The sequence below is a fragment of the Canis lupus genome, chromosome 4 (genome assembly GCF_003254725.2).
Source record: "Canis lupus dingo isolate Sandy chromosome 4, ASM325472v2, whole genome shotgun sequence".
NCBI classification, from domain to species: Eukaryota; Metazoa; Chordata; class Mammalia; order Carnivora; family Canidae; genus Canis; species Canis lupus.
Genome location: NC_064246.1, coordinates 60,849,041 through 60,872,615, shown reverse-complemented (window position 1 = coordinate 60,872,615; position 23,575 = coordinate 60,849,041). Strand labels below are relative to the sequence as shown.

Below are 23,575 nucleotides of genomic sequence, written 5' to 3'. Positions count from 1 at the left end.
GCAATCCACTTTTAGATATATATGTGAGAGAACAGAAAGGCGGATCTAGAAGAGATATTTACATACTCATGGTCACTGAAACATATATCCACAATAGCCAAGAGGTAAAAACAACCCAAATGTCCACCAATGGATGGACTGACAAAATGTGGTGTATAGATACAATGGCATGTTATTCAGTCTTAAAAAGGAAGGAAATTCTGACACATGCCACACATGGATGAAACTTGAAGACATTATGCTAAGTGAAAGCAGCCAAACATAAAAGGACAAATATTATATGATTCCACTTAGGTTAGGTAAATAGAGACAAAAAGTGGAATGGGGATTGCCAGGGGCTGGGCGTGAGCAAGGATGGGAGTTGTTTAGTGGGTAGAGTTTCAATTTGGGAAGATAAAGAGGTGGGTGGTGGTCACTGTTGCACAACAATGTAAATATACTTAATGCCACTGAAGTCTACACTTAAAAATGGTTAAGACGGTAAATTTTTTATCTGTGTTTTTACACAATTAAAAAGAAACACATAAAGAATCATTCACAGGCAGACTCAAAACTGTACTGGTAGGGTTCCCAGTCTTTCTTTTGGATACCGCTACATATAGCAAACAAACAGACAAACAAACAAACAAAAAGATGAGGAAGTGTAGTAAATTAAAGATGGCCACAAATTCTTTGCTACTCCTTCAATTAAGACGTGGAGTCTTGTTCTCCCCTTGAATCTAGGCCGGCTTAGTGTCTTCTTGACCAATAGATTATGAGAGAAGGAACTTCTGGGATCCTAGGCTAGATCATAAGAAGTCCTACTCTTAAAAAAAAAAAAAAAAAAAAAAAAAAAAAAAAAAAAAAAAGAAGTCCTACTCTACTGCTTGGAACAGCTCACTCTCTGCATTTTCTGTCTCTCAGAGCTCCCAGAGAAGCACTTTGTTGTGAGAAACCCAAACCAGAGAAAGAGGCCACACGCAGGCACTCTGATGGATGGCTCTAGCTGAGCCAGTAGGGCTTCCAGCCTGAGTCACCAATAACAACATCCATTTGAGCCTGACGTTAACTATAGTTTCAGCTCACACCTGATGGCAAATGTGTAAGAGAGCCCAAACTAGAACCACCCAGCCAAGCCCAGTCAACCCACAGTATCATGACAGATCATAACAAATTGTGTTAAACCACTAACTTCTGCAGTGGTTTATGATGTAGGTACCATAGTGATGTCCATTTTTACTTGGTAGACCTGAAGCCAAGAGTTGAAATGCTTGCTCACGGTCTCATGCCAGTAAGCAGAGAACTCACATTTGAACCAGAGCTTTCTAAACTTCTAAAATTGTAAAGCCTGCATTGCTGACTACTGAATATACAGTTTCTCAGCTGAAACAGCTGTAAAAGGATTTACTTCTCAAAAAATCCCGAATTTAAATTCATAGCTGAGGGTAGCCTCGGCGGCCCAGTGGTTTAGCGCCGCCTTCAGCCCAGGGTGTGATCCTGGAGACCAGGGATCGAGTCCCACATTGGACTCCCTGCATGGAGCCTGCTTCTCCCTCTACCTGTGTCTCTGCCTCTTTCTCTCTGTGTGTGTGGTGAATAAATAAAATCTTTAAAAAATAATAAATTCATAGCTGGTTTTACCACATTACTAAACTCCAAGTGTAATGTGGCTGACCCTGACGTACATGGTACCTCCTGCAGTTGTGCCTTACACAGGCCGCATAGCCCTAAGTGGACCTGAACAAACCCTGTCCTCTATTCTCAACCACAGCCTGTTCTCTTAAGTGTTAAGACCTTCTAACAAATATCAGTCCTCATTTAAAGGCCTAAGAAGTTTCAAGGGAGGAGAGAGGTTGGTGCTAGAACCTATGTCAGTATGAGAAGTAAGAGGTATTTAAAAATACCTAAGGGGAGCCTGGGTGGCTCAGTCAGTTAAGCGTCTGCCTTCAACTCAGGTCAAAATCCCAGGGTTCTGGGATTGGATCCTGTGTCGGGCTCCCTCCTCTGTGGGGAGTCTGCTTCTCCCTTTGCCTTTGCCCCTCTCTCGGTCTCTCATGCATAAAATAAAAATAAAATCTTAAAAAGTTTTAGCTAAAAAGTAGGGAGTTAAAAAAACAAACAAACAAACCCACAGTGGTTCAGGGCCATTTAGCGTCGGGCAGATTTCACTGTAGAGGGCAGAGCTTCCCTGATGATGCCACTGTATGAGAGCAGGGAACACTAGCTCAGGACTCTAATAAAAACCCACATCACGAAGGAACAAAAAAATCTCAGAGGTAAAGGGATGCACACATTCTACCTTAAAATGTTAAAACTGGGGCGCCTGGGTGGTTCAGTCAGTTAAGCGTCCAACTCTTGATTTCGGCTCAGATCATGATCTTCGGGTTCTGAGAGTGAGTCTTGTGTAGGGCTCTGCACTCATCAGGGAGTCTGCTTATTCTTCCTCCTCTACTTCTCTGTCTCCCCTCTCCCCTCCCCCTTACAAATGAATAAATAAAATCTGAGTAAAAGAATATTAAAACTAGGGCAGCCCGGGTGGCTTAGCAGATTAGTGCCGCCTTCAGCCCAGGGTGTGATCCTGGAGACCCGGGTTCGAGTCCCACGTCAGGCTCCCTGGGTGGAGCCTGTTTCTCCCTCTGCCTCTCTCTCTCTCTGTCTCTCATGAATAAATAAATAAAATCTAAAAAAAAGAAAAAGATTGTTAAAACTAGTTAAGTCTATTTATACACAGCAGGCATATATCACTCAGAAACCATCTTGATTCAGCATTTATTACAATGTTTGTGGATATCCTTTTGTTGGGACACCAGCTGGCTCAGTGGTTAAGCCTCTGCCTTCAGCCCAGGGCGTGACCCTGGAGACCCGGGATCGAGTCCCACGTCGGGCTCCCTGCATGGAGCCTGCTTCTCCCTCTGCCTGTGTCTCTGCCTCTATCTGTGTGTGTCTCTCATGAATAAATAAACAAAATCTTAAAAGATACATACTTTGTTTCTCTCTCTAAATTTGAAGTAGGAAACACATCTCATTTGTATTTCTGGTCCCACCATAGTACATTTTTACCAAAGGAGGAAGGCTAATGAAATTCAGTAATATACTGATTTAAAGACTTGACCCATTTGCACCCAGATAAGTCCCTTGTATCTATGCCAGGCTCAGTGCCAGACACTTGCGTATAGAATTCCTATTTGTTTTTCTAAACAATCCGGAAAACAGAAAAAGCCACGGTGTTTATTGTTTGTTTAAGTTCAAATACGGAAGAAATCGAGGAAAGGAACGGACACGGGAAGGGGATGTCATTCTCACTTAGAGGAGTAAGGTGACGTGAAGGCGGGCGTTAAGATGAACAGTATATAACTATGATGAGGTCTTGTTGCCTTTTCTTCCCAGAGCCCTAACTCGAGACACGTGGTGTGAGACGTGGAATGGCACAGCTAGAACTCTGATAAGCTGCCAAGATAAGCTGAAACCTATGAGACCAAAGCATAGTGGGGAAAGCGGGAAGACCAGCTTCGGCCTCGAGGAAGGAATAGGAAGCCCCCCCCCCCCAAAAAAAAAAAAAAAAGTAAAAAAAGTCTTCTTTTAGCTAAACGAAACGAATTCTGGCAAAGTCCCTACTGGAACGCAGTCCTTTGACTCCAAAAGCTTACCCAAGGCCGCCCAACACCTGCGAAGCGAGCACCTGCCTCCCCAGCGTCAGACTCCAGGCGCTTCCGGCGCGCCGTCGCCCTCCCGGAAACAGGGACGGGCCCCACCCGCCCCCACTCCCCCCGCCCCCATCAAACCGCCACGCTCAACATGGCTGCCGTGACTCGAAGCCTGCGTCCCACACCCAACATGGACACCGGGAGCGAGCCCAGCCCCGGAAGGCAACCCTCCGGAAATGCCCGAGCGGCGGCGGAAGCGGAAGCGCCGCGGCGGTGGGGGCCGCGGGAAGTGTCGGTCGCGCTTCTCCCACCCTCTCAACCACAATAACAGACAGAGGGCCGGCTTAGGTGAGGTGGCGGCCGAGTGGGCCCGGGGACCAGCGGCAGGCCGCAGAGCCGTGGGTGTAGGTGTGTGTGTGGGCGGCGGGGACGGCGGGGGCGGGGAGGAGGCCGTCTGGGGGCTCCCGGGCTCCCGGGCTCCCGGGCTCCCGACAGCCTGGACTCTCGGTCTCTGGCCCCTTTCGGGCCTCGATCTGCCGGGAGAGCAGAGATTGGGTGTGTGGGTGTTGGCCTTGTAGGCCCTGGTTGCGGGGTTTGCTTACCTCGTCCAGACCTGGCCGAAGATTCTAGCATATAGAATCCTCTCTGGGTTTAGGTTTCCCCAGAATGGGGGCGGGGTGGGGGGTTGGCCTGGGCAATTCATGGGACACCCTCCCACCCGGGGCGCCACGAATTCTACAGTGTTAACGCTGTCAGTGTTTAAGCCGATATGTTGAGGAAGATCTGTAGTCAGCGTGCTGAGGGGATGTCCCTTGGCAAGACGCAGGGAATACAGCTTTGAGAGGCGGCCAGGCCTGGGTTCAGGAGCCTCAAGTTCTAGTCTTACCTTGCCACCGACTCCCTGTGTGACCTTGCCCAGGTCCATTACCTTCTGCTATAGCACACCTTGCGTATCTGTAAAATGAAAGTGTTGGTTGCCTCTGATGCTTCTCCTAGCTCTGAAAATCAGATTACCAGCTCCCGTTAAAGGAGTCTTTCCTTAGAGACAGACCTGAAAAGCTTGTCTTCTCTGCCTCCTGGATAGCTAGGAATTGACTGATAAGAGATGTCTACGTGTTTCTTTCCAGGCCCCAAACTGGCCAAGGGCAGCTGGGTACTTAGGAAGGTTCTTGTGCAGGGAGAAACTCTGTCCTGACGACTTTGTTTTATGAATCCATGCCAGCAGTGTAAAAACACACCTGTGTGAGTAATGGGAGACCTCTCTCTCTTTTATTTTTTTGTCCTAGAGCTGCTGTTAACTAGCTGGCACTTTGGGCAAATTCCTTTGGGCTCTCTGGACTTGGGATTTCTCAGCTAGCAAATGAGAGCGTTGGATTAGGTCACTGGTTCTTAATCCTCTTTCCCATACCCTGAGCACAATTGAAGAATAAAATAATGGCTCTATAAGGCCCTGGTTTTCAGGGTGAGAGAAGGGGTGGGATGTGGAAAGCTACATGTTGTGTAGTCCTATAGATTGAAAAAAAATGTGCTTGTAATTTTTAACTTCTGACAGTTAACTGGTTTAGGTGACCCCTGAGGTTCCTTTTGTCTTTTTAAAAATTGCAGTGCTGTGATTCTTATGTTCTCCTAGGGTAAGGAATATAGGTTGTGGGTGTGTGTGTGTTTATTTATTTTTGTAAGATTTTATTTTTAGGTAATCTATACCCAACATGGGGCTCAAACTTAGAACCCCGAAATGAAGAGTCTCATGCCCTACTGACTAAGCCAACCAGATACCCCTTGTGTCTGTGTTCGTTTAAATGAATATGTGCCTGCAGGTAACACACTTTAGTGAAGAAGATACTAAGACATAGCAAAAGAGAAAAAGGGAAAACGAGGTTTCAGCAAGGTAAAGTGACGTAGTAAAATAAAATTGGTCTTGTCTTGGAGTTTGAGACCTGTATCCTTGCTTCAGCACTCATAGTTTCTGACTTGTGTCTTTGGACAAGCCGGCATACCTCTCTGAGCCTCACTTTTCCTTATCCGGAAGATGAAGGGTTGGACCAGGTGGTTCCTAGACCCATTTAGCACTAGAATTCTGTGTGTTTGTTTTCTATTTGAGCAGTTTGGTAGATGTGGTATGGCACTTCTTTAGGCAAGAAGGGCTATCCTAGGTAGTAGATATAATAGATCTATGATGTTAGGAATGGGGTCAAATGAAGTGACATACAAGATTATTTAGATATGAATGAGCTGAAACCAATAGAAACTAAAAAAAGGCATCAGAACCTGAAGGGCAGGGAAACCCTTGACCAGATAGATGATTGAGGACATTGGGGAATTTTAAATGGGAGAAAGGTATTTTTGGTGAGGGTAATAAAAGGTAATTTAAATTATAGTAATGGAAGTGATGGAGTTAAAAGAAACTGGTGTTAGAATCGATCTGCTATCTGAGACAGTAAGTTTCATGGAATGAAACAATTTGTCACCACCTAGCACTTAGTAGGCAGTCAGTGATAGAGAAGATAGATGGATGGACAGGTAACAGCAATCCAGAAAAGAAGTTTCTCCATAGAATTGTAATTAATTTGATACAGAATAGAGGAGTTGGTTCAGAATTATGAAAATTTTATGGAAGAAGAGATCTTTAAGTTTTATGGTTAGTTGTAAGATAGTTGGTTTATCTCTGCCCTGTAAAATGTGTTAATAAGAGATAAACATGGACCCAGGAAGGCCTGGTGTGATCTGAGGAAAGGATTAATTAGTTGAATAAGTCAGGGATGGTGGAAGATGTTGGCAAGATGGTAGTGGTATAGGAAGATTTTTAGTTGTGACGTTTAGGGAGTAGAGGAATGGATTTATATGGGATTTTTATAGATATTAGCAATTGTCAGAATTGTGAATAGTAATAAAATCTCTACAGTGGAAATAGAGGATTAAAAGGAAAAGAACTTGATTTTGCAAGCAAGGAAATGTTAGTGCTCCCCTGCAAGAGGTAGAGATAGCCTGAGAGTTAGGGATTAAAAGATAGGAATGAATTTGGGGGCAAACAGAATGAACTGAATTAGTAGAGGATGCATAGTTCTGTTTGAGAAGAGAGGAGATTTGAATTGGCTGGATGGAAGGAGAAGAGCATACCTAAGAGAAATTGTATTACAGAAGGACTCCTGGCTTAATACAGACAACTCAGGCTTACTGCTTAGAATGTACTTGCAAACTGGGATGAAAAAAGATGCTTCCAGTGGCTAAGGCCTGCTAAACAGACAGCCACCAAAAGACTACAGGATATCCCAAACTGCTAAAAGCTGTTGTGTGGGACTCTAAATGACATGGACCACAAACCCTAATTTGTGAAGGAGGGTGTGGTCAGCAGCAGGTCTGTCAGAGCATCCAGAAGCCCATCTCAGAGCACTGGGGCATAGCTCTGGAATGCAGAGAGACAGCCTAGGTGCAGAGCCTGACTTGATGATAGGGTGTGTAGTGTAGGCCAAGAAGTCTGAATGACACTTAACACATGCCCTGGGGCAAGTGACTTATCCTCTCTGGTTCTGTTTGTCTATCAGAAAATTGAGGGAGCTGGTGTTAGGTAGGGACCTCTGAGTGAGCTTTGATGTCTGTGAAGGCCCTGAAATTGTGTATGAAATTCATTGTGCATGAATCTGGGTATGTTTTATTTTCCTTTTGGGGAGAAGATGTGCAGCTTTCACCATAGCCTCAGATGGGTTTGTGACCCACAAAAATTAAGAGCTGTGTGACTAGGTAGTCTCCAAGGGCCCTTTCAGCTTTTGATATTCTGGGATTCTATGCTTCTGTCAGAATGACTTTTTTGAGGTTTAGAGTCTGAGTCTTCAGAACTTGCCAACCCTAGAAATACCTAGTGCTACAAAATATATTCTTCATGTATTTATACTCACTTGTTATTTATCCTCACCTCTCCCTTACCCTCTGTGACTCCTTTGCTAGGCCCACTTCAGTGCTTCATCTTTACCTACTGTTGATTTTTCCTCCTTTGCTCTTTTTCTTCTAAGCTACTTGTGCGTGGCACCTTCCCTGCCTTGTTGAGTTTCTCAAGGGCAAATGGTGATATGCTGGGATAGGGGTAGGAAAAAAAAACAAGATATGGAAGGGTACTTTTCTATTCTCACTTGCTTTTTATCCCTCATCCTATTAAAAGAAAAGCAATTAAGAGAGAGAGTGCACAGACAAGAGAGACACTGTCATCACTTGGATTTTGCTTGCCTTGCATGGTGTTTTCTTCTCATACAGCAATGCTAGGCCCCTGTTATACTCAGCATAGCCTGGCTAGGTATTTCACTTCAGTGAAGATGAAGCCAACCTTAGTTGTCCTTTATAGAGTTTGAGTGATGGTAGGGGCACATAAATAAATCCTTTAACAAGGAAGTTTTTTATCTCCTGGATATTTCTAGGACACCTGCCTGGAGGAGGAAAAGACCACTGTCTTTCCCCTGGCTGTGGGTCCTGACCTTTTAAGTCCTTAGATATAGGATGAAGATCTTACCTTTTACCCTAGTGTACATCTCCACAAATTCCCCACCAGAGGCTTAAAGCACAGAAGTTACTACTCCACCTGCTGCCAGCTACATGAAGAAGTTTTCAATTCTAGGCATCATATGGGGAGAAAAATTGTGTGTGTGTGTGTGTCTAATTTCACCTAAAATTTTGTTAGGCCCTTTGGTAGTTTGTGTTAATGCATACTGCAAGTTAAATAGGTTTTTGTGGGCTTGGTAAGAATGTTCTTTGCATAATGTTATATAAAGTCATATATGTGAGTAAATATCTTTTCTGAGTTCTAAGCAAGTGAACTTTAATAAACCCAATAATATTTAAGGTATAGTCTGTTTTCTGTTTGGTTTAAAAATTCAAGTATCAGTTGTACACCGGGGCTACTAGATCTGATTTCCACAAAAATGACTTGCAAAATAATAAGGAACACCAAAAGGTGGAATCATAAGATGAGAGTGTAAATTGTTAGTGGTGTAGATTTGCTGAGGAGACAGGGAGAAAGACTAAGAAAGATTTTTACTTACAGGATGAAAGTCAAGAACATGGTATTCATGAAAGGTTAGAGTTGTCAAGATTCTTAAAAGTAAAGCATGTGCTAAAATATGATAGCTGAAGAATTCATTCATGGTTGAACAGTCTTGTTGAGGCATTTGTAGACACAGGTAGCTGTTTGTTTTGTGTTTCTTGATTGGATTAAGATCTGATTGCATTTTTGCCTGGGTTATAAGCTTGTTGCTGAGATCTTTGAGTGCTGTAGTAGCAAACAGGGTCCTCAGAGGACAATGAGATGGTTCCTAGCAGCTTTGAAGCTAGTGGATGCATCTAGAATAATGGACAGACTGATGGATGTTCACACATTAGATATTTGAGGGTTTATTATGAGCAGACTTGTTTTTACCTAGAGGCAGGAGATTGAGATTCTTTCCCTTACGCTGGCTGAAATGTGGCCAAAATGTTCTTTTTCCTCTTCCTCTTCCTCTTCCTCTTCCTCTTCCTCTTCCTCTTCCTTTTCCTTTTCCTTTTCCTTTTCCTTTCTGATTTTATTTAGGGACCCCTGAGTGGCTCAGCAGTTTAGCACTTGCCTCGGGCCCAGGGCATGATCCTAGAGTCCTAGGATCGAGTCCCACATCAGGCTTCCTGCATGGAGCCTGCTTCTCCCTCTGCCTGTGTCTCTGCCCCACCCCCTTCAATCTTTAAAAAAAAATAAAGATTTTATTTATTTATTCATGAGAGACTCAGAGACACAAGCGGAGGGAGAAACAGGCTCCCTGTGAGGAGCCTGATGTGGGACTCAATTCTAGGATCCTAGGATCACAATGTGAGCCAAAGGCAGACACTCAACCACTGAGAGCCACCCAGGTGCCCAACTACACAAATTTCTATAGGAGAAGCATAATGTTAGTCTCACAGGGAGTTCAAAAGAGATGAGAAGCTGTTTTCACAAAGGACTTAAGTTTTAAACTAGATTTTGAAAACAGATTAGTGGTGTTATAGGCAAAAAAGGGAAGAAAAGAACATTCTAGTCAGAGTTAATAGCTTATTATGAATGAAAGATCACTGTTTGCCTGGGGGAACTGAGGATATTGGTGCGGCAGGAGTGAGCGTCTAGAAGGAGTCTTAAGGATTGAAAGATGAGATGGGGAAGGTGCGATGAGATGAGATTGGGAAGATTTTATCCTGTAGAAACTAGGATTCCTTGTAGGCTGTTTGTTTGTTTGTTTAGATTTGTTTTATAAATTTTCTAATAATGAGGAAGAGTATGAAAAGTAAAAGTCTCTTGGCTACTTTCCTAAACCCCTGTTCTCCCCAGAGGTAGCCACTATTAGTATTTTGTTGTGGACCTTTCTAGAAATGTCCCATGCAAACACATGCATATTCCTTTTTCCCTTATGCAAATGAGGTAATACCTTTGACATAATCTACATCTTGCTTTTTTTCACTTAATATGCAATCAAAGGACTGATTTGAAAAGATTTTTCTGGTTTTAGTGTGCAATACAGTATGGTAAACAGTTATTCAGCAAATTACTTATTGTGGGCCTATTGTGTAGTAGGCTTTGTTCCAGGCCCTGGGAAGCTATTGTAGTCACCTCCCTGAGATTGATAGAGGCCTGAAAGCCTGCAGGAGTGGATGCAGGAGCAATATTGTGGCAAGATTGGTAAGAAGAGCCAATCAGATGACTGGGAAATGAGTGATCACAACATGTTGAGGTTTATGTCACGATTTCTAATTTGAGCATCTGGTAAACTAGAGTAGAGAAAGCATGTGTGTGAATAGGAGAGGGTAGTTGTGGTTGTGGAGAGAGTTCATTTTGGACATAATATTTTTGAAGGAAGTTCAAGATACTCTGATGAAGGTTTCTGAGAGGCAGAGGAAGCAAAGGTCAGAACTCAGGAGAGATAGGAGCTAGAAGTGGATTTCTTTTTTTAAAGTGTATTTGTAGTAGCAGTAGTGGAAGCCCATAGACTGAGTTGCCCCAGGCAGAAGAGGATTCTAGGGTGAATTGGCAAAGGAGACTGAGGAGTGGTCCTAGAGGAATGAAGAGGACCAAGAGAATATCACTTTGGGGTCTCATGTTGTGAGGTTTCAAACAAAGAGTGGTTTAGCAGTACCCATACTACAGATGGGTCAAATGGGGAAGCATTGAAGAGAGCCTACTGGATTTCATGATGAGGAGGTTAGAATAACCATAGAGCAGTTGCGGGAGCTTATAAGATGGAAAGATTCATTTTCCTGGGAGAACGCAGTGAATAGGGAAAGGTAGGCAGTGATAGAAACAGATGAGTATATTTATAACTTTTTGTGGGAAGTTCTTAGTACAAATTTTTATTTCTCCCAAGGTCTGTTAACCAAAATGGGATGGACAGCATACATATAAGCTTTTAAGAAGGTAAAAGAGATGTCACAAATTTGGTACAAGGTAGCTCATGCAGTTAGTTACTCTTTGCTGAATCCCTTAGGTCTGTACTAGGTGCCTGTTGATAACTAATCAACATACAATTGTAGAAAGGTATTTCTTTGGTTTCCTAGGCCATAGCTGAAGAGATAACAAATTAGATGGGGGATTAGAGGTAGGTGTAGAGGGGTGTGTGTGTGTGTGTGTGTGTGTGTGTATGTATGTATGTATGTATGTGTGTGTGGGTAATGCAGGGAGAAGCAGGCATCCTGCTACCTGCATATTTGTCCTTTTTCCCTTATGCAAATGAGGTAATGCCTTTGACAATTTACATCTTGCTTTTTTCACTTAATATACAATCAAAGGGCTGGTTTAAAAAGATTTTTCTGGTTTCAGTGTGCAGTATGGTATGGTAAACAGTTATTCAGCAAATTACTTACTAAGAGAGGTTACAAGTGAGGGAAGAGAGAGAAGAGACCAGAACACATACAGGCACAGGAAATCTGACGATTCACTTAGACATGTAGTTTGCTTCCCTTTATGGATAAAGCAGAGGATCCCCAAGAACTCCACAGACTTCCGTAGTCCCTGAGGAGAGGTATCACAGAATATAATGGATATTCATACTGATAACCTGAGGTCATGAAGAAAAGGTTAAGCTTTTATTGAGTCCACTTTGTAGGAAAATAGAAGCATGTACTCCACTTTACAAAGTTTTTATAGTAAAGGCTTGTAATTAGGAAAAAGGAAAAGATGGTACATGAAATGGAGCAAATACTATTCTAGAGATGTACTGATTTGGAACTGCACTCCTGTGCATCACTGCAGAATTATGAAATTTAAGCTCTGATCAAGAGTTCTCTGCGTTTGAGTCCAGCTCATTTTTGAGAATTTTACCAGTGATAGTTGATAATGTTATTTAACGGACAGTGTTTTTACAGGATTCCCTCTTAACCTGATCAACAAAATAAAACAAAACCCTCTGGGTGTTTGCTCATCTGACTTTTAATTCTCCTTCTGCCCTCCTTCCCTTCCTTTTTCTCCCTCCTCCCCTCTCTTCCTTCATCACCAAAGCTTATTTTAAAAACAGACAAAACAAAAAACAAAAAACAAAACAAAACAAAAAAAAAACAGACAAAACATACATTTGACACAAAAGTGAAGTAACCTTTGCTACTTAATGTTTACGGGAGAGGGAAAAGGGTGGTTTTATTCTCTATCTGAAATTGTATATAAATAGTATTTAGTTTTTGAGTGGGAAGTCTAATTTTTATCAGATTTATAAAGGGGTCTGGGTAGGGTCTAATCCCCTCACTTTAAAGGTAGGAAAATAAAGAATTTAAAGGGTGACTCAAGTTCATAGAAGTAGTTTGGCAGATACAGGACTGGAATTCAACGTTCCTCTTCTGCCTTTGTGTGAGGGGCAGACCTAGAATCAAGAGTTCCAGAACTGGAAGGGGTTTTGTTAACCTAGTTTAACCATCTCTTACCTTACAGGTTAAGAGATTGGTGCTTGGGGAAATTGGGTGAATTAGCTAGGAAGAAACAGAATATAAAATAGAATACAAAACTCCTGATTTCTTGGGTTGTTTTTGTTTTTGTTTTTTTTCTCATTCTAAGTAATGCATTTTTATATTCTCTACTGCTCTTCAGAAAAAGATATTCTGTGCATTCTTGGTAACGTTTTTATTAATTTGAAGGTGGTTTGTACTTTTCTTATAAAATAAACATTGTTTACGAAACTAGGTTTTCTGGGAATAACTTCTGAGTCTTAAGTTGATGTGCTTTAGTCTACTCTAGTCTCTGCTTGTTTTCAGCGGCTTTGAATTCAAGTAATCAAGAGGGAAGATTTGCTCTTTGATACTGGAGATAACACAGCAATGGGTCCACGAAAGAAAAGTGTTAAAACGTGTCTCATGAATAATGAAATTGCTGAGGAAACAATATCCGATGAAACAAAGGACTATATGAATCAACTTTCACATGAAGTGCTCTGCCATATTTTTAGGTAAGATTTTGTGTGGTTGACTTTTACCCCCCTAGAATGTGTAATAAGTAGGAGCAAATGCTAGAGCTGCACTGTCTAGTATGGTAGTCACTAGCTACCTGTGGCATTTAAATTCAAGTGAAATGAAAGTGAGAATCCAGTTCCCCAATTACACAAGCTTATATGACCTGTGGCTACTGTGTAGGACAGCACAAACAGTGAAGATAGAGAATACTACTTTCGTTGCAGTAAGCACTATTGGATATTCATTCTCTAGACTGCATTAACATTCCAGGCTTCTTGGAACTCTTATTGACTGATTTGTTGACTTTTGTTATTACAGTACCATGTGTGTACAACATAAGGCAGTGTTTCTGACTTTTTTGACTACAACCCACAGTGGGAAACATTTTCTTCATATGCACATATATGTAAGTGATTGCAATCAAAGTTTCGTGAAATAATACCATACCCATTGTTACTATATGCAACACACACATTAAAGTTGTTCTGTGGTAAAGCTCCTCTCAGAGTCTTTTTTTAAATTATATTTTTGCCCAGACTACATTATAAACAACAGTCAGAGAAAAACCAAAACAAAGAACAACAAAACCCTGCCACTTCCAGTTTCCCCTGCTTTCTTCTTTCAGTCATTATCCATTCAAATAAACAGCCCTAACACACTTTGTCTCTGGAGTTAGAGACCTGACTTGGAAATCATGAGTCTCATTTACTTGCCTTGGACAGTGATTGATAACGATGGTATTGTAAGGATTCGATGAAATAATGGTTTTAAAGCACTCAACACACTGCATAGCATAAATGCTTGGTGAGCCTTAGTGGTTAGGATTTTTCATATTGCTCCGTGATCTTCATAATTACCATTTTAGTCACTAAAATGACTAGACCACTAGACCAAGACACGATAATTAACTTTGCCCTTGTCTTACATCGGGATTGTCGTCAGTTTTTGTCTTAAACAATTGCAATGAACTTTTCCAAGCATTTGGATTTTCTGTTATTTTATTTACCTAGGGGAAATTTCCATATATGAAGTTCTTAGAAATGTTTTGCATTTTTTTAAATTATTACATATTTGCAGATAAAGAAGTTTTAAAATAGAGATAGCAGAGCTACTTTAGGGAACCATGGGCACTTTATTTTTCTTTTCCAACATAAGTTTGGAGTAGTCCTTCTACAGTTTGTTGTTGTATGACACAGCATAGTTTTGTCAGTTCAGTTCTGTCTGGCAATAGGAAACCCAAAATAACAGAATTTTTTTTAACATAAAGTGGTACTGAAGTTCATTTGGCAGAAAAAAGTCTCAAAATCTTTCAGAAAGTTTTTTCAGAAAAAGAGTCTTAATCCTACCAGATGTTCAAATACATTCTAAAATACACAATAAATGAGGATTTGGTCCTGGGAAAATTAAGCAGATAGTTGGGTAAAACAGTTGTTATATGTCGGCTCTATATGGGGATTCAAATGTATGTCGGGATCTAGCTTATGATAAACTTGGTATTCACATCAGTGAGGAAAAGCTGAGTGAATTACTCAGTGATGATGTCATAACCCAAGAACCATTTGGAGAAAGGAATAAAAGCATGTTCTTATCTGTCATTATCTGATACCAAATTCTAAATGCATCAATGAGTTAAACCCTTAAAGCTGTTAAAATCTTGAAAGAGGGACGCCTGGGTGGCTCAGTGGTTGAGCATCTGCCTTTGGCTCAGGGCAAGATTCTGGAATCCTGGGATCAAGTCCTGCATTGGAGCCTGCTTCTCCCTCTGCCTATGTCTCTGCCTCTCTCTCTGTCTCTCTTGAATAAATAAATAAAATCCTTAAAAAAAAAAATTCTGGAAGCATAGGTAAAATCCTAAATGCATCACTTTGTTAAACCCGTAAAGCAGTTAAAAAATCCTGGAATAGCATCTGCCTGTGGCTCAGGGCAGGATTCTGGAATCCTGGGATCAAGTCCTGCATTAGGAGCCTGCTTCTCCCTCTGCCTGTGTCTCTGCCTCTCTCTCTGTCTCTTATGAATAAATAAATAAAATCTTAAAAAAAAAGCCCTGGAAGAAAGCATAGGTAAAATTGTTTCTAGGGATGTGTGTTAGATATTTGTTGAATAATGGGAGGACATATTATGAACAAATTGGACCATATTTTAAGTTGAGAGTGGATATGATAACATTTTGCAGTTCAATATTCAAATGGAAGGAGTGGCATCAAGTGTTAACATCTTTTTAAAAATGTACTTGAAATGCCTCCTGCTCTTCAATTATGTATCTATGAAGAAAAAATACAATTCTTTTTCTGAGGGCAAATATGTATGATAATCATGTGATTACTGATCTATTTGTACTTTAAAAGGGTATAAAATTTACTCAGGCATATGGAAAAAATACTTTAGTGTATAACTTGATTCAGAAAACAAATTCAGTATTTCCCATTGTTTATAAAATGTGTAGTCATAATTTCTGAAAATTATCCTATTTATATCTGAGTTAAGTAAAGTGCAAATTAAGTTAGCAATAATGCTTTTTTTTGTGGAAAATTATATTTGATTTTATCTCTTTAAATAGTTTGAAGGGGAAGAGACAGGGTCCAGAGGTTGACAGAAATGGAGCAGAGAAATGCTCAGCAGGCATACTTGGACTTTTCTTTTAGAATTAGCCTAATTTTTAGGAATTAGAGTCAGACCCAACTGTTGACATTCCCTACTCTTCCTTCATCTTTCCTAGCTGTTGACTTTTTGCAGGTTAACTTTTTTGAGCTGATTTCACTACTTGTAAAATAGCACCTGCTATATCAGTGAGGGTTCTAGTAGGAAACAAGATACATATACTTGGCTGGAATTTGAAGATCATTTAATGAAAGACTATTTAGAGAGGTTTAAATAGGGTTAAGGGAGCCAATAAGAAGTGCCAAAGAGTTCAGCTTTGAGACTAGGAATAACAGGAATAACAGAAAGCCTTAGCTTGTGGTATGTGTTGGCCAAAATCAACTGATAGATGGGTAGGGAACACAGAGAAAGAAAGAAAAAGGATTGGGGAGGGCAAATAAAGAACAACCTACTTGGTATAGTTGTGAAACAGTGACTACAGTACAGTGTCTGTAACACAATGTGAGCTCAAAAAAGGGCAGTTTTTGCCTTTTTAAAAAAATAATCTAAGAATGCATGGAGGGGGTGTTCAGGAAGAGAGATGAGATTTTCTGATCTTTCAAAATATATATTGCTATTATTGGAAACAACAAAAGTAGAGGTTAGTTGAAAAGTTTCAGGAAGGAAGAGATAACAGGGAAGTTGGAAAAGAGGAAATTGTACTTGGACGAGGTGTTCTCACTTAATGCTTATACAATACTTGTATGTGATCTGAAAGATAAAAAGATCTAGGAAAAAAATGCATGCTATAAACTTGGTATAGATGTTTGTTGATGGAGAAAATAGATTCTGGGTGTTGAGTGAAGAGAGGAATTTTTTTAGCTACTACAGGAGATGAATTCTGTAAAAGCTATAAAATTATATTGGCCGTGTTCAAACTAATTCTCTCTGAACTTTTTCATATTACCTTAACATCAGGGTATGATACGCACTGAGATCTTTTTCTTTTCTTTTTTTTTTTTCCCCTTTGAGATTTTCTTTGTAAAAACTTAAAAGGAGTAGGCAGGTTTTTGCAAACCACTCTATGAAGGGAGCTCAGTAGTTTATTTGGATGCTTGAGTATTGCTGACTCATCGGTTTTTAATGAAAGCTTTACGTGTATGTTAATCTTAAAACCCTGCAAATATTGCTAAGGTCTTATTTCATTGACAGGGTAGGAGCATGGAAGAAGAAAAAAAAAACCTGTTGGTGAGAGGAAGTACTTACCCACTTGATAAATATGAGTTTCTTTCTCTCACAAAGGTACCTCCCTCTGCAGGATATCATGTGTATGGAATGTCTTTCCAGGAAGCTAAAAGAAGCAGTGACCCTATATCTGAGAGTGGTGAGGGTTGTGGATCTCTGTGCAGGGCGGTGGTGGGAATACATGCCAAGTGGTAAGTGGATCTAGCCTGTAAGGTACCCTGGAGCCCTATTGGAACCTAATAATTAATATTCCCATCAAACATCACTTGTCTTAAGATAGGCAATCTAAGTCACTTCGTTGGTAGGGAGGCAGAATTTTATCTAAATTACTTGATTGGTTTGGGTTGATAAAATATGTTTTGCCTGAGGCTTTACTGGCTTATTTCCTTAAGGAACTATGTCATATGTCAGCCTGTTCCACAAATGTATGATTGGAGAACTCTATATATATCTATTATATTTGACAAAGTGTCCTTTGTTCTATGATGCAGGTTTTCATAGTTTCCCTGTACCCTTTAATGGCATCTTCTGGTTAAACAAATATTAATCAATTTCTGTAAAGCTGCTCTAGCAGCCCACAGAAATTGCACTTCTTGAGCTTTCGTTTCTTTAGCACTTTTGGAAGGCCGATACAAGGTCTTAGAGATTCTTAAATAAGACATTGGCCTTAGGTGAAGAATTCAGAGTTAGTGGCCTAACCACACAAATGGACCTTAGGTAAAGAGACCAGAAAAGAAAGTTCGTGACTTTCATTAAGGAGAGCACACCTGAAAGAAAAGAATTAGAATTAAGGACCAATCAAGGCTTCTTTTCAGTTAATACCAGTCTATTAACTAGTGCCTTTTAGTTACTGTCATGTAGCAATTTTGAATGTCTTGTTTAACCACTTTTTATCAGCGTTATCCAGATCCTGATATTTTGAAAATGTGATGAGGTTGGGATGAGGGAGCCTTGACAGAAGTGAAGTGGAACAGGATAGTCTGTCTGCAATACGGGAATATTTTACAGTTTGGGGTGCTATATCCTTTTGAAAGGGTCATCAGTCAACTGGTAACTCTTACCAGTTGGCCAGAATTAGTTATCAGTATATATACTTTTTTGTGAAGAACATTGCAGAGACCTGAGGCTAAAGCTCAGCTTGGTGAGAGGCAAACTCAGTTGTCTTCAAATACTTCAAAGAAAACATCCTAAGGGAAAAGGGCTCCTTTTATTCCAGAGAATGATCATATATAGCAAGAAAGAAAAAAGAATGAGGGCAGTGTGAAAATGACCATCATTCCACAGATGAGATTTGCCTTTTTTTTTTTTTTTTTTTTTTTTTTTTGAGATTTGCCTTAACAGAGGTTAGACCAGCAGGAATTCTGGTGTTGGGATTAATGCACTGTATAAAGAGGCAGAATTGCAGAGCTCCCATGTGATGCAGTCATAGCCTTAACACATCTGCCCCTTATCAAATTAGAGAAGAATCTGTCTGCACATTGCTGACTTCTCTCAGATGGTGATAAATACCTATGAGCCCAAAGCTTCTCATCCCTACAGTGAATATAAAAGAGGATTGAAGCAAATAGTCTCTAACCTAGAATAAGATCTCATTAACTGTGATTACTAATGCCACTCTGGCAGTAGTTTAAACCTGGAGTTTAAAACCAGATTCTCTATGTAATAATGATAACTAAAGTTTTTATGTAGTACTTTATGGTTTACATATGTGATCTCTTTGGATTCTCACACAGTCTCAGTAGAGAAGGTGAAACTTTATCCATTTTTTGAACTTTATCCATTTTTTGATGAGAGGCAACATGTAGCATATGACAAAAGAAGTGAACATTGGCAGTGGTCACACTTGGTTTTGAACTCTGGCTCTCCCACTCCATAGCTTTTAAATTCTTTCAAGTTCATTTTTTAGGTTCATAAGTGGGGTAATTACCTTTTTCATTGGGTTGTAAGAATAGATGAGAAAACAGAATTGTTATCCCATTGAATGACTCAGTAGTGAAGATTACTCTACAAGATGATAATAAGAACTCTTCATATAATCAGACCAAGTGATTTTTTTTTTATTTTTATTTTTTAGACCAAGTGATTTTTGAGGTCTCTTCTTACTTTTTAGTTTTGTGATTCTAAAGTTAACACAATCATCTGGACTGGCCCTGTGTAAATAGAACAACTTTTAGTATGTAAGATAGTGATGTGGGGCTTCATTTACATTCTTGAGAGTTAATATTTTTTTATTTGTCGTTAGCAGACAATTGGATTTCTCATAGCCTCCATTAAAGACAAAATACCCAGATAATAAAGTATCAACTATATGAAACTTGTCTCCCTGCTTAACCTCACCAGATCCCCTGCTATGAAAGTAACTGCCTGTCTATTTCTGTCTGGTGGATGGAACGCAGTTGGCCTCCCAGATAAATAGCTTTCTGTCAGCTCAGCATCTTTTCAGTTTGGCTCATTTATGTTCTCTTCGCTAACTTGCATCTGTCTTTTTCAGAAGAATGAACTCTCTGAAATGTCCAGGGAGTGATAGTTAAACACAGGATAGGGTAATTATTAGGAAACAGACTAAGAGAACCTAGTTTGCGATGGGGTTTATATTAGAACTGTGAGCTTCCTGAAGGTGAGGATCACATCTCCCTCCTTGTTTAGTTGTGTGCTCTGCAGAGCCCTAGAGGTTCAGAAGAGACTGGTGCTGATCAAGTAGGTGGTCCTTCCTAACCCACCAATACAGTAATAGGTGCAAGTTACCTGGTTAGACGTGTGCTCCCTTAGTCAAAGATTTCTGTACCTTAAAAGCAGCAACAAAAAAGCCATCATAAATTAAAAGCCTCAGCTCTATAAAATATTAATTCAGAATAAATGGGGTTTCTGAAATGTTTCCTCTTTTACTAAAGGAGTATATTTTCTGTTTCGCCATTTGTTCAGCCATAGTGTTAGTCTTATAAAACTTGAAAAAGAAAACCTTTTGTTGTTGTTAAACTTTTAAAAAATTACAAGTGCCTAGTAAATTTTCATGCACACAAAGGTGAACTTGCCTCTAAATGCTTCTGAATTTCTCAGGCTTCACAGATTCCAGTTTTCTAACACTATTGAAGAAGATGCCAGATGTTGAACAACTCTATGGCCTTCACCCTAGATACCTTGAGAGGCGAAGGGTACGGGGCCATGAGGCTTTTAGCATTCCAGGCGTTCTGGAAGCTTTGCAGGCATGCCCAAACTTAGTGGTGAGTGTACCTGGTTGAACATTTGATATCAACTGGTTGATGAAATAATAAAGAATGAAAGAACATGCTCACTTAACATGCAGGTTTCATTCATAACAAATTTTTAAGTTCCACTGCGTATTTAGCATCTTATGATACAGAAATAGAAGCTTTGGATGCTAAATTAATAGCTTTTCTTATGCTTGCTTGGCATTATTTTCTAGGGTGTGGAAACTTCTCACTTGGAATTAGTAGAATCTATTTGGACATATATGCCACATGTTCATATTTTGGGGAAATTTCGTAATCGTAACGGAGCATTTCCAATTCCTCCTGAAAATAAACTGAAAATTCCTATAGGAGCCAAAATTCAAACTTTACATTTAGTTGGTGAGTACATGTTTCTTGGGTCACTTGTGACTCCTTGAAATATCATATGACTGAATATTCACTGAAAGGAAATAATGAGAATTTTATAAATGACTGTTGCAATTGATGATGGCCAAAGAAGTGCTTGTGAGACATGTATACAAATTTCGATTTCCCATTAAGGAGTCCTAGATGGGGATAGGGGGGTTAGAGAAATACTGCCTCACAACTAGTCTGTTCCGTTTGAAGACTGTTTGGGTAGTTTTGAAAGTTGTTAGGTTTTGGGATTGTTTTGTTTTGTTCTGTTTCAGTGAGCCAGACTCTTGCCCTTCTCTGCCCTTTTGGTCCTGGTTCTACCCTTCAGAAGAGAGTTCTCCAATGCAGCTTTCTGTGATGATGGAAACATCATGTGTTTGTACTATCCCATATGGCTCCCACAGCAGCTGGTGAAATAGAGGAACTGAATTTTTATCTTAGGTTCATTTATCCAGCAGCCACATGCAGCTAGTGGCTACTTGATTACACAGCTCAGCTCTAGAATATCGAGGAAGAAAAACTCAGATAGCTTAGTTTACTTGGTATCTTCTCCAACAGAAAATTCCTCTATGTCCCACCCAAAGCCAATGAAAAACTTCTACTACTTCTCTTTTTCCCTGAGAAATGTGAAATGGGGGTGCTCTTTTTGCAGAGGCACTTTATTTGCAGTGATTGCGGTGTACATTCTCCATCGAAATAGTCTATGAAATTATATCCCAGTAATTTCCACCTAAGTAAATAATAAGGGCAGATATTTTCTCAAATTTCATTTGCCACCTTTGGCTCACATTATTGAAAGGTTTTCAGGAGGAATCCTTTTACTGTCATCTGATTTTTAATATTTATTTATTAATATTTTACTTAAAGTATACCTGTTGAGTATCTGCTCTGTTGTAAGCATTATTCTGGGCACTGGTGATGGTCTTAAGAATCAGAAATTTCTGAAACCAGGTCTGGTGGTGGGGAGTACAGCAGGGACGGTAAGGAGTAGGTCTGAAATAGGGTGTATATGCACAATTCTGGCTGAAGACGAACGCTCTCTAGTAGCCTTTTATTTACAAGATCAAGGATTGATTCTGATTAGGCATTTGGATATCTAGTTTGAGAATGGGTTTTTAGATAATAAAGGAATTCTGTAATATCTGATGTTTATAACACGAGCTCTATAAAGTCAGTGTTTTTCTATCTTTATATTTCCCATGATTCATGTCATTGTTCATTGCGGATACAAGTAGTTGGTAAAGTTTGTGGAAATACATTAATTCATTTGATTAATTCAATAGTTTAACACTGTGATGGTGTTATAAACGTGGATAGCAAATTAGTGCACATGCTGGGAACACTGATCATTGTGTCCTTTGTTCATAGAATTGATTTGAGGCAAAATGTGGATTGGCTATAGGATAGAGCTGTGTTGTCTGGTGGATCTGTCTCACTCTTGATACTCTGAGTTTCCTAATCAGAATTACCACCATTATGGTAGATGCTAAATGTACCTTTGTGAATTCTGCATCTTGAATCTTAGTCTATACTCATTGCCTCTGCCTTTTCTTCCTTTGGTCTTACCAATTTTACTTCCCATCTGCTGCCATACAGGGTGTATGTGTAGTTCAAGGCTAATGGTAACTGCTTTTTGGGAAGGAGCGGGTTAAGGAGTGATCCTTATAGTGGGAGCATCCTGCAGAATTCAGCTTATAAAGAACCAGTCTTGAAGGTACTCCAGCTTTGCTCTCTCTAGTTGCCCTTGCTGGCAGGGCTTCTACCAACTTCAATTTGAAGTTATATTAAACTGATTTTGCCAACTACTTCTTGTTAAATGTCATCACACTGGGTCCTTGGGATTTCTCTCAATTTGTGTCACTTCCTTGGCTTTTCATGAAGCTGTGGTATTTAACTGTTGGCCAAGTTCCCTGATCTGCTTCCTTCCATTTAGAACTTATAGGTTACCTATCTTATTTTTTCTCCTGTGTCTCCTGGTTTTTCCTTCCACTATACATCCCCTTTCTCCCAGACAGGGTCTCTCCTAAAGTTAAGTCACTTACAGATTGGAAGGATAAAATACTATCATCACTTTGAAATACTAAAATAAATGATGGGTTCTTACTTTCTTGGAGTCATGCTGACGGGCTTCTACCGCATGTTTATAAATCCTTAAGGTTCACTCATTTGTAGAAACAACTTTAATCTCTGTCTCTGGAAGCCAGCTAGCTTGCTTTTGTCCTGAGAAATTTAGCTTTCTCACTTATGGGACAGTGGGCATTGGTAGTTAAATAGTACTTTTGTGTATTCTTTCCATATAATTTTGTTTTCAGTAACCTGTTTTATTTTATATCTCCTTGGTGTATGTTATCTTGGAAGAGTTGTAGAGTTATGAGAAAGATTCATGTGTGTAAAATGCAGGAATACTTTTAAAATCCCACCTCTATATGCCTTTTCTAAAGAAACAACAAAGTAGAGTGTTTATGGTTTGCTTAAATTGTTCTTTATAAGCCTGTTTCAGATAAGCCAAACTTGAAAGACCTTAATTAGATAATTTGTTCTGGTGAAAATATCCATGAAGGGTAAATTGTCAACCTGAAAAGTAGACTGTTGCACTTATGCAGAATACAGAGTTTTTCGTGATTTTTGTTTTTTGGTATATGTTTTTAGGGGTGAATGTTCCTGAAATTCCTTGTATACCAATGCTAAGGCATCTTTATATGAAGTGGGTAAGACTTACTAAACCACAGCCGTTCAAAGACTTTCTATGCATCAGTTTACGAACTTTCGTCATGAGGAACTGTGCAGGTAATGGTACATAGTTATGGTGGAATTATACATATGCTGTTCTAAAAATATCCAAAAGCAAACTTTAATAGCTATGCTTATAAATGGAATTATGTTACGTTATTATTATTTATGTTTGGTAATTTATTCACCTTGTGGAAATAAATGTACTTTTGTTTTAAAGTCCATAGACATGGGATTAGTGGGGGGAAAAAGCATCACAGTATCTCTACATATATTTTATAGACAGTTTTTACTTTCTGCAGGATTGTTACACTAGATCTCTGATTTCTTTGTCTCTGGTCTTCTAATCCTGCATGTAAATAGTAGGGAGACGTAATCTCATAA

General features: G+C 39.8%; 2 protein-coding genes across 10 annotated transcripts in view; one reads left to right on the top strand and one right to left on the bottom strand.

The window, feature by feature from the left end:
* LOC112651396 (sperm-associated acrosin inhibitor-like) overlaps window positions 1–3,710 on the bottom strand; it is a 124,458-nt gene extending 120,748 nt beyond the window's left edge. The window contains exon 1 of the mRNA XM_049109264.1: window positions 3,627–3,710. The gene's annotated coding sequence lies outside the window, so the exon portion shown is untranslated. The remainder of the gene's footprint in view (window positions 1–3,626) is intronic.
* Window positions 3,711–3,845: 135 nt separating this feature from the next.
* FBXO38 (F-box protein 38) overlaps window positions 3,846–23,575 on the top strand; it is a 56,182-nt gene continuing 36,452 nt past the window's right edge. For 5 of the 9 annotated variants that reach the window (XM_025434624.3, XM_049109261.1, XM_025434619.3 and 2 more), the window contains exons 1-6: window positions 3,846–3,971; window positions 12,840–13,030; window positions 16,914–17,047; window positions 19,914–20,077; window positions 20,281–20,446; window positions 23,111–23,248. In XM_025434624.3, coding sequence (XP_025290409.1) covers window positions 12,903–13,030; window positions 16,914–17,047; window positions 19,914–20,077; window positions 20,281–20,446; window positions 23,111–23,248 — 730 coding nt within the window. In that variant the 5' untranslated portion in view covers window positions 3,846–3,971; window positions 12,840–12,902. Of the gene's footprint in view, window positions 4,032–4,750; window positions 4,866–12,839; window positions 13,031–16,913; window positions 17,048–19,913; window positions 20,078–20,280; window positions 20,447–23,110; window positions 23,249–23,575 lie in introns of all 9 variants that reach the window. The other 4 variants (XM_025434618.3, XM_035715631.2, XM_025434617.3 and 1 more) reach the window with 4 other exon arrangements.